Source organism: Limulus polyphemus, unplaced genomic scaffold (assembly GCF_000517525.1).
Source record: "Limulus polyphemus unplaced genomic scaffold, Limulus_polyphemus-2.1.2 Scaffold202, whole genome shotgun sequence".
Taxonomy (NCBI): Eukaryota; Metazoa; Arthropoda; class Merostomata; order Xiphosura; family Limulidae; genus Limulus; species Limulus polyphemus.
Genome location: NW_013665812.1, coordinates 485402 through 497446, shown reverse-complemented (window position 1 = coordinate 497446; position 12045 = coordinate 485402). Strand labels below are relative to the sequence as shown.

Here is a 12045-nt window from a genome sequence, read left to right as displayed (position 1 = left end):
GAACTACTCTTACACAGCATTGCTATAATATATAATATTTTTAATACGTATAATACTAGTATTCCCCATAGTACTACTGATTCAAGCACCACTATGATATACAGTATTACTATTATCCATTATAATGCTACTTCCCACAGTACTATTGTAACACAGCACTACTATAATATATGATATTACTTGAAATACTGGTGATGCTCACACGATAGTGATTTCACTCACATCTTGTAGCATGGAAAAATGCAGTTTTACATTGTTCGCAGTCTTATTTCTTCGTTTCGTTCATTTTCTTCCAGTAATTGTTCTAACGACATTACACAAGCGTTTATTACTTACAACTCTTTCCCTACTGAGAATCATATTTAATTTCGTTATTCTGTCTGTCTTTTCTAATCTCTAATCTCTTTATCGTATTACTTTGTATACCTATACATAATTCCTTTACACGTGTTTTCGTCTACTGAAAGGTGACTAAAAGAACACTAAACAGATTAGTCAAATAAAATGCACAGGCGTTTTTACACAGTGCTAGAACTAAGGTTTGTTTTATTTGTGTCTTTATCTTAATATTTTATCAACCATCTTTCTGTGTGTGTGTTTTAACATAAGTTTACTTCCATATTTATTGTTACTTTCATTACCAGTATTGTTAGAATAATATTTAGTACATTTCATTTTATCATTTTTAAGGTTTATTATTATACTTTTATTATATACGTTTTTGCATTGTTAGCTTATTATATAGATTTGTGACTAACCTAAGTCTCCTAAACTGGCTGAACCTCGTGAAATACTTATTCTTAGATGTACGGTTTAAATATTGTTAATAATGAAAGTACCCAGCTGATTAAGCCATGCATTCCAATCTTTCAAGTAATAACGTAAGCTAAGTATACTTCATTAGTTATATTCAATTCCACATTGATTTTTAGTTTCTCTATTTAGCTAAGAAGGTTGCTATGATCGGAAGTTATTATTAATCTAGAGACATGTTTGTATTTTTAACGCTTGGTTTTTGTTGCTATGGTCAATATGACGTTAAATAAATACAAAATACAAATAAGAAAAATCTTTCTTTGCATCGTAGTGTTGGTATTTTGTTTGTTTGTGGTTTAGCTACACAATGGGCTATCGGTGCTCTGCCCACCACGGGTATCGAAACCCCGTTTCTAGCGTTGTAAGTCCGCAGACATACCGTTATAAAGTATTCTGTTCAAGTATAAATTAGAGATTTATAGCTTAAGTATCCAGTTTTATCTCTATAACTACAGGTGGTATTTTAAGTCGAAGAAGAATGATAAAAGACATTCATTCTAGGAATGAAGTGGTGCTGCATTCTGAAAGGCACCAGTTCTCAATTAGCCTGATTTCAGTAAAAAATTTTTAATCATACACTTCAGGCTATGCAATTGGTATATTTCTATTCTCAATTCGATAAAAAAACGGGAATATTTGTTTGTTTGTTTGAAATTAAGCACAAAGCTACACAATGGGCTATCTGTGTTCTGCCCACCACGGGTATCGAAACCCGGTTTCTAGCGTTGTAAGTCCGCAGACATACCGTTATGCCACTGGAAGGCGTTGGTGTCTTGTGTAATGTATCTCATCAAAGCCAACAATCTTAACGTCTAATATAATAAATTATTTGTTTGTTTTAGTATAAAGCTACACAATTAGCTATCTGTTCTGTGGCCGCCTCGAAGGTCGAGCCCCAAAAACTGTAATAAACAATGATGGGCTTAGCTAAATTTCTGTACTAAACATTCCGGTGAAATTGTTTGGAGGAAATGGCGCTCTTTTGAACACTAAAATTAACATCGGAAATAAATGCGTACTAATATTATGTTTATTTGGTAACAAAATTGTTTTCCATTACGAAAGAAATGTCGGTAAAGCAAACTGCATAGAAAGATAAGTTTGGTGCTTCTATGACGTAAAACACAAATTCCAAAGAAATTATCTTTAACTATTAGCCTAAATTTTAATTAAAATCATAGACAACTTAAGTTACTAGTACAAATTTGTTTTAAACGAAATGCATTAACTCAGTATTAAAAACAATCATCTTCCCTTTGATAGTTTTTTTTAAAAGACAAGTTCCAGTACATCAGAGCATTCTAATTGCCCAGTAGAAAAATAACTTGAATAATGAAATTATATTATAGGATTTTTTTCTGTGTTTCATGGTGGGTCACCGATAAGTTCACAGACTTACAACGCTGACATCCAGCCTTCAGTTACCCGTAGTGTACAGAACGCAAATATTCCCTTGTGTAGCTTTGCGTTAAAATAACAAACAATAATTTTTGTGCTTGTATTAAGTAATGTGTTTGGACTATCAACACGTTATTTAAATTTCTTTGTCTAGTTTCTAATACCCAACTTTTGGCTCAGTCCAAATAAATACTTAATACAAATATGAGTACTCACGTTATAAGCTTAAAAATACTTTTCTGTGCTGTAGACTCGTACGAATGTATGTTTCACAGTAAAAAATAATAATCTTGAAAACACTCTCTTGGAAAAACTATTAAATTCATAATATTATATTTTAATATTAGGCTTTTAAAAATATATATAAAACGTTATTATTACAGTCAAGGTATCTGTGTTGTATATTTATTACATTATTTCAAGTATTCATATTTGGAAAATGAGTAGTCAAAAGATGAAAATAAGACAAAAATACGGATCTCATTCACTTTATTAACGACAATTACATAGTATAATCATAGACAATTATTACCACAGCAACAATCTATACAAGCTTTATCTTACTTTCACCTATTTTCCTGATTGTCCTTTTACTGGACAACAAAGTTTTCTTCAAAGATATATATTGTCAGTCTAGTCACCTCAAAACTGACAACTTCACATTTCATATCTGGTATCCTTAAAACAAACACCACTCTTTTTACTAAAACAATTAATATTAAAGGATAAACAGTACAGTAGGAAATCAAAAGCTAGATAATATTTATTTTTGATTTTGAAAACCTAATCATTTCCATAAATGGAAAATTTGTCCTTACAGATTTCCTGAGAACAGAAAGCTCAAAAATTTTACTACCACATTTTTTGATGGTGCGTAATTTATACGTTAGAAATCAGTTTCAACACTTAAATAGCAAAATTTAATTATTCGTTTGTCGACATTACTTTAAGCATTATTCAAAGGATAGAATATTGATCTAGATTTCGATATAACAAGCAAACTAAAGAATTACATTTAATTTATTTCACAGCCTTACACTGCAATACCAGTAAAGGGGGGGAGGGTGTTGGTCTGGATTTCAGACAAATGTGAGTAATGGTTTGGAATAAAATAGGGCATAATTGCGGGGGTTACGGCTCACTAACTCTTTCATGATTTGTGTTTTTTTAGTACTTTATATGGCCTGATATTGATTTCTCCAGCCTGTAGAATTTCACTTTTTGAAACACTTTCCGTTTTCAGCTTGTGGGCATAATGAAGCATCATTCTATTCACAACACTGATGTACATTTATTTTTTCACTGGTAAATGGGAACGTACAGCTTGCATGGAGGCAGAACTACACAACTTTTACCTTTATTTTGTTGTTAACTTATTTGTAATTTATATCTGTTAAGAAACCTCCAAAACATAGAACTGTAAAGGGTGTAAAATTTTGTTCTAATCAAAACTTTTCTTCCCCTTCAGAAAAAAATACACAAAAGTATGGCACTGAACAAACACTGTGCTTATTTACACAATGAACTAAATTCATCCGAGCAACTGACACAGACAATGAAAACCTTATTACCCTAGTTACAACGCCATGATTTTTATTGTTATTCAGATAGAGAAAGTGAGAGAGACATACAGGGAAATATCCGAAGATTAACATAGTAGTTTGTAACGATAAGGAACTAAAAACTATACATTTACATATGTATATAGCATTACTACACCTTAGCCCTTACTTCCACAGAATGTACCCAATATATATTAAAAGTGACGACACGATAGTAGAATAGTTCTAGCATATACAGTTATAAACTTTTCTTTTTTAACTTCTTATGTGTGTGTCTACTATAGAACGAAATCATCACCGCGAGATTATTTATTCTTACAACAAAAGTATGAATTCAAGTAATGTAAATACCGAACGGTTGTAGACGATATGACGTGTAGTGTGCATTCTCACATATTGTTGTTAATAATGAACATACCCTGTGGTGTTAAAATTAAATAACTATTGTTTGAGTGAGAGCACTAATTTGTTAATAGAACCATGCTTGTACAGCACTAGTATTGTATCTTGTCTTTCTACACAAAGTGACAGTAACATTTACCCTGGTACTCAGTACTGACTTGAGGTAAACACATAATGTACATAGAACAATTCCAATCACAAATATTCCTGGAGTCTGGATTGTCCAGTAGGTATGAGAATCATCCTTTAAACTTATATTGTTTTCGGTTATAGCTGTTTAAAGACCAGTTCTCAACCAGACAGAGCTAAATTATCTTTTGCCAAAAACTCTATTGCTTTTGTCAAATTGTCATCCCATTATAGTCACAGGATGACGTCACACGTGTAAAGTAGACACGCGCTAAACACACACACTGTTAGATTATACAAAGAGAATTCTGGAAAAGTTTGACTTTAGCTGGCATGTATGTCCATTATATGCTGCCCTGAGCCGTCGTATGGAGACCCCTGTGGAGGAAGACCCGGATGACCCATGGGAGCATGTGCCATCATCATGGCATGGGGATGACCGGGAAGTAGCATGGCCTGGGAATGAACAGGAGAGCGGAGCTGGGACATCTGAGAGTAGCCTCCCATCCCTCCCATGTGACCCATTCCCATTGATGGTTCGGAACATGGCAGGTTCTGCATACCTATAAGCAACAAGAATACCAAGATGAATTTATCGAGTAACATATACTTAGCTCTCAGGCTAGCTTTTTCTAATAAAAAAACGCAATTAAGCTTTAATTTGTACAGACGTCAAACTATCTGAAAAAGGTTTAGTGAAAATGTGAATAAATATTTTCAGAGCAAAGAATACCTCCACTATTATAAAAAAGATACTGTCTTCACAGGATATATCTCAATTATCAGTTATAAATATGTTGTTTTCTCTTTTTGTTAACAACTGCTTTACGTATTTTATTGGTTTCTAAATAATTTTTTCCTTTATTTTTCCCAATCTTTTTTGTAATTTTTATTTATACCTAGAAAAAAATATGTTATATGCGCACCTGGCGGTCGAAGATGCATTTGTTGACCTCCGTCCATCATGTATCCCATACCTGTTCCGTCAGGGCTATAAGCAGCACTGGCGGCCCCAATGGTACCACCTAAAAATAATATAAAAATCGTCGGATCAAATAATTACATTTAAATTTTCTTGCTATATTTCACTATTTATTGTACATTACTATCCCAAAACAATATCCTTATACATCTACAGTTTAACAATTGTGAGAAACTCCTGAATACCTTTATAATGGTAGCCTGAAATTGCGTATAACGAAACAACTATCTTAGCGGTAACTTACAGGACTTATAATCTTAAGTTTAGGACTTCGATCCCCACTGTGGATACAACACAGGTAATAAAATGTACTGTTTTCCTCTAAAACAAACACATCGAAAATGTTCAGTTCTGTAGGCCCAAAAGACTTGTTTAGTATCGCAAAGATTTACTTCATTTAAAAAGAAATTTTCCACGAAATTACATTATATTCATTAAGGTGCTGATAACTAGTTTCGTTTTATATTAGTTTAATCATTTTATTTAGTGTGATAAGAAAAAACTAACAACCACTCATCATCACATTCCTAGGGTCTATTTACAGTCATCATCCATCAAAGGACCTGTTCCTTCTACAGGATGACCCGAGAACAGGAACAAAAAATTTGTTAAATCAGATGTAAATACGTTTTAAAACATGGGAATAAAGAAGAAGATTATGTTTAAATAAAAAAAAACCTCATGTGAGAGAACAACGTTTGATTATTACACTTGTATGTGATTCATACAGATCAAATTTGTACATTCCACGAGTCAGCTGGTATTTACTTCTTGGTTAAAAATGAGCCCCACAGGAACCAAACAAATCCTCTATGAAAGACAAACCAGCTTATTTAATTCACTTCTATGTCATTAAAAATGTTAACTGAAAATTACCTGACTTTAATGATTAGCGCAATTTCCTGTCTGTGTTCTAGTCGGTGTACAGGTAGAAAATTACATTTTCATATATATGTGTTCGGATAATATGATATAAACTGGTCGTTTTTTTTCGGCAAGCACGAGTAAACACATTGAAATAACATCAATCACGAGCTGCCAATTTCTGATAAAAATTCCAACAGAAGACGGGAAGACTGCATACAAAGAAGGCTTGTGGTGAAGCTCTCTTTGCTCTGATAGTGGTTAGCTTTTAGCAACGACTCTCTTAAAATGTGTGTTTGGACACTTGAATGATGGATTGCCCTTTTAATGAGAGATTGTGTAACAGGAGAGAGGAGCTGCGTGTCCTTGTAGACCAATCTTTCCCTCAGTTTCCTTCCTTTTAAGTGTACTTAGCAATCCTAAAATAACACTACATCTAAAGAATTATTTCAGTATCAATTTTAGCAAGAAATATTAAAGAAAAACCCTTCCACGTTTACGCTCTTTTTTATCAAAATTTATAGTCAATAATTTTCTTTGAAATGGATTCTTAGCTCTCTAAAGTGAAAAACCAAACAAAATATAAGGAATTTAAAAAAAATTCTTTATAAATGACACGTTCATCTTATATTAAGAAACCTAAATACTGTGTGATGTAGAATTGTGTGTACAGGACGGTCAGTCACTTATAATGTAACATACATTCTTCACTTAGCGTCCAAATGTGCTTCTCATAAATACTGTAATACTAAAAAAAACTGTCAGAAATAAGTATTTTATATGACAAATTTGCTATTTATTTATTATACTTTCATGCTTCTCGTAAATACTGTAATACTAAAAAAAACTGTCAGAAATAAGTATTTTATATGACAAATTTGCTATTTATTTATTATACTTTCATGCTTCTCGTAAATACTGTAACACTAAAAAAACTGTCGGAAATAAGTATTTTATATGAAAAATTTGCTATTTATTTATTATACTTTCATGCTTCTCGTAAATACTGTAACACTACAAAAAACTGTCAGAAATAAGTATTTTATATGAACAAATTTGCTATTTATTTATTATACTTTCATTTACTTATGCAAAACGGACTTCTTCTGATGAGGTAACTAAATGAAATATCTAGTAAACTGTCAAATTGTTAACATAGTATCCGAAACCTAATGTCGCATTATTTCAATTATTTTAGATGTTTTTTATTTTATTTTGTGGTTATTTATTAACTTATTTACATCTATCTATCTATTTATTTGCATCACCAAACCAGTTGACAAGATGGTGATTGGTGTTTTTTTATATACTTACTAACCTCTAGAGCATTCTGCAGACGTTCTCACTATACTAATGACTTGTTACCATTCTTCGCACACAAGCTCACTAAACGTACAAGCCACTACCATATACGATTGTCCATGTTTTCGGGCTTGTTATGGTAATGTAAATGGCCCACTTTCCTTATGCTAAATGTCACAATTTACTCCTTTTTATTCAACATTACTCAAGTAAGAAACAACGCGGGTCGTCATTTATATAAATCAACTCATCTTTTTATTTTATTGTAAAGTTATATAAACATATAAGCACTTTAGCATAATTCTCAACGAACATGATAATTCAACACTTTTGAATGTTAACATTAAAACTTAAATTAACTTTTAATCCAAATATGATAACGCACCTTTGACTAGTTTAAAGTAGTCGACGTACATTGTGACGTTAAATAGAAGTTAATACAATAATCAAATATTGTGCATCTTTTTCAAAAATCAAAAAGCCGTTGTCAATAGCTCACAAATAAAAAAATGTCGAATACAGATTGTTGAATGGATACAATGTAACATTTACCACATTGTTATTGTCCCCTCAGTCTATAAGCATTAATTTTTTTGTTTTATTTTCATTTCATGTAAGCATTCTAAACAATGATCCCGTTAATCAATGTAGTCTATCTGATGTAGGGAAATAAAAACACTAAAATTAGAACCCACATTAGAAGTTCGTTTGAAAAACACATTGTTTATTGATGGGATTAATTACGCATTTTTTAAAATTATTATTTAGAGGCAAGGTAGTTGTCTGGAAAAGTAGATGTTAACTATTCATTCAGTAAACATTAAAGAATAAAACGTTCACTGAATGAAGTACGTTCTTCTCTATTAGTATTTCATTGTTGTCCAAGTGATGTAATATTCATTGCATGAAGTATGCTCTTTCCTTGGGGCTATGCATACATTTAATACACTTAATTAGTATTTCATTGTTGTCCAAGTTTTTTTAATGGCGTGTGGAATGATGGGTGATTCCACTTTCCTTAAAATCAAGTTTATACTCTATAGCAACAATAATAATATTTTATTTTATAGAAATTACAAACTGTTTGTTGGTTCTATTATGAGTTTACATAGAAATATCTTTCCTCCAGTCCAGAGCTAATCTCTTTGGTTGTTCTTACTTTTACTCATATAGATCAAACTAAACTTATTTCCTTAGTTCATATACACCTGCTTTAAACTCCTCATACCTCTTACAACAATATACTCACCTATGGGATTTTTGAGTTCTTTTAAATCACCATACAGTTATCTAAAGGAATTTAGGTATGTGAATAATGATAGAACATTGCCCCTAATTCGTTATTCGATATTCTACAACTGTTTATTAATTATATATATATATAATACAGATTTATTTTCTTTTTCATTAGGCCTGTACGTCAAAAATTCACTTTTCAATTCTACCTTCGGTGAAAAAGAAAATAAATTTGTAACATACATATATATATATAATATACTCACCTGCTCTATTTGACTGATCTATCATGGGTTGAACAATGCGTCTTCGTGCATTAATGAACCTGTGGAAAATAAAATAAGATCCAGTAAATACAGTCGCTTTTTAAATACCTTACAAAAATATTTGAAACTGACTTAAAAAATTACAACGCTTCTTTTTTAAAAAAAATAATGCATTAACTTACAAGCGTTGATTACCAGTGAAAGTGGGTTTTCTCGGGGTACTCCCGTTTCCCCCACATTAAATTCTCGGCATAGGATTTCTAAATTCCCGCCGCCCTGAAGGACCATCTGTCCGATATCGGCCGTTTTTTTTTGTTTAGCCTTAGATTACTCTGCTTCACTTTTTTAATTTTTAATATTGTAATATCCAAAATTACCCCCTTCTTTTGTTTAATTAATTATCCTTAGCCCATTCGGCTCAGTACTCCGCTGACCACTAAACGATATGTAACCTTTTACCACGAGCGGGGTGAAGGAGGATTGCTTAATCTTCGAACACCCCAGATTAATAATTATTTCCTCTGGAAATAATTATTTTTAAATCTAAATAACTGCCAGGACAAAAACAAACATAAACAAGATAATATTGCTGGTTATAGAATCTTACGAGTTTGTTCAGAATGGATTTTGGATTTTCAAGTTCTGCCTATTCTTTAATAATTAAAAAAAAGTGAAAATTCGATGATATCGGATATGCATGTTGCGATAATTAGAATGAAATTTTATGTTAATAAAATGAAATCCATGTCACCGAGTACATAAAAAGCAATTGCCGTAGGTCGTTTTTCCACACACTAAAATATCCCAATACAAACTGTTAATAGTTCTTTTAAAATGCTCATATTCTGTTCTGCAGTGAACTACTTTAGCAGTGTAGTTCAGACACGAGATCCATACGAACCTATTCAATACGGCATGTGTAACTAACAACATCATGCCTTCAATACGCTATATATCACTCACAAAAACATAAATTCACTACACCATTTTCATTTACAGCAATCAATACAACATTTGTCACTCAAACAACACATGTATTACTCCATGTGGTCATTCATAACAGAGTTCAAAAAATTATTTTGAATATTATATGGTCACTTAAGTTATTTGCCATATACTATTTTTTAATTATTTTAATTTCATCATTTGAAAAGCAGTTGTAAATAACAATTTGAGAAGACACGTGTCATTGAAAAAGATCGTAAAAAAACTATACAGTAATACTACACTGTGTTATTTCACAAGTTACAGTGAGAAATGGAAATAGTTCATCTTAAACCTTACGTAATCAACGTATGAAACTGGCACAGCAGAGATTAAACAAAATTATATATTTAACAGAAAAGAAGCAAACCCTAGAAATCAGCGAAAAATAATGAACAATAAATTGTTAATAAGTATAAGGAAAATAGGCCAAATCGGCCTAAAAAACCCAATTATACAAGCACATAAGTATGAAACATATACATTCTGCGCATATGTAACATGTCTGTAAACAAAACAAACTGCTATCATTTTAAATTCAGACAGTACTAAATAAAAACGCAGTGTAATACATTTTTCAATGAACGCACCATGATAATTACGTATAAATACATGGGTCAATCCAAACATCACAGTTTTGATAAAACGCGTACCATCATTATAAAAAGTAGCAAATATTAAACAACAAAACCGTTGTCTTCTAATACTTTTATTATTTTATAGTCAATCTATGAGAGTTAAGCGATGATATTTTTTTGCATATTTATGTTTGATCGTGTATTTGCCGTTATGCGAAACACAAATATTGAATTAAAAATGCATACTATGGGTGTTTGTATTAAAGACCAGTGTGACACTTTTCACTCTCCCCTTTTCCTTTTATTTAGCCATCTCTGAACCAGTTATGAGTAGCAGCTACAATAACAAAAGTATTTGATTGATATAAATTTAATAGATGATTTTTCAACTTCATTTAATGTGAATTAACACAATATGTTCACAAACTTGAAGTTTTGGTGCCAAAATTATTTTTAAAAAGTACTGACTAATATTACTATTATGACAGGTAATTGGTCAGAACATAGATGATAAAACAGTCAGGAGCAGATACGTTAACTCTTAAGTTCATTATTTTTGTTTAACAGTAATTGAAATATAGTAAGTTCTCTATAAAACATATTGATCTGTCGAATTAGAATGTGTTAGATAAGTTTTTCTTGCGTATATCTGGCTGTCTATATAAATGTAACTATCTATAAACTGAACTACACACAGAGTAATATTTATACATCTACTATTAGGGGTCATAATTGCTGTACAACCGTTTTTACTGAGTTCTGCATTTATCTACGTATAGATATGTCCTTGCATTAACAGACTTTTTGTACGAACATACTTACATTCTTCCTTTTCGAAAACAGAAATAATAGCCTAGCAATAAATTATCCTGATGGAAAATGAGATAAACTGTGAATCTGTATGATCATGATACACTTTTATTTCATTTTTTTCAATTTCATTGTTGACGAATATGGAGGGGTGCAGCAAGTCCGGGAGCTGACAAGCTAATATAGTATGCTGTGGAACCCAAACAGACTTGAAAGACAAAAAGAACTTTTTTTACTGGTTCACTAGCACCACAGGGAGCACCTCCAGTCTTGTATAAATCACAGTCTTAACATGAATGGTTTTCCACCATCTAACTGTTACTAGACAGACAAGGCTTATCTTTTCATAAACGAAAGACAAATTACATTGCATTCTGCGCTTAACCTAGTATTCTAAAGATGGGTTCTCATTAGAAAACAATACCAGTACGTAAGAAAATGATGTCTTATTTTTTCTTCACTTCATATCTGCACCTGCAAGAATAATTTTCTATCAACACTAAAGTGCTTTCTTCTCTTGAGACGATTTTTCTTATTTGTCTAGCTCTTTCGTAATACATTTTTTCGATTCATACATATGCATAAATATACGATCTTAAATTTTGAGCAGATATACCATTATGAGAAAATTCAATAAAATTAAAATTCGAACTGCTGACTTTTAAGTAATATAATGTTTTTGGAAAGTGTATTTCTTCTTCTCTTACTGTAGAATG

General features: G+C 31.5%; 1 protein-coding gene across 2 annotated transcripts in view; it reads right to left on the bottom strand.

The window, feature by feature from the left end:
- Positions 1–2686: 2686 nt before the first annotated feature.
- LOC106478350 (homeobox protein Meis1-like) overlaps positions 2687–12045 on the bottom strand; it is a 193703-nt gene continuing 184344 nt past the window's right edge. For both annotated transcript variants that reach the window (XM_013938890.2, XM_022381943.1), the window contains 3 exons: positions 8958–9016; positions 5234–5332; positions 2687–4870 (listed from right to left, as the gene is read on the bottom strand). In XM_013938890.2, the coding sequence (XP_013794344.1) occupies positions 4632–4870; positions 5234–5332; positions 8958–9016 (397 nt within the window). In that variant the 3' untranslated portion in view covers positions 2687–4631. The remainder of the gene's footprint in view (positions 4871–5233; positions 5333–8957; positions 9017–12045) is intronic.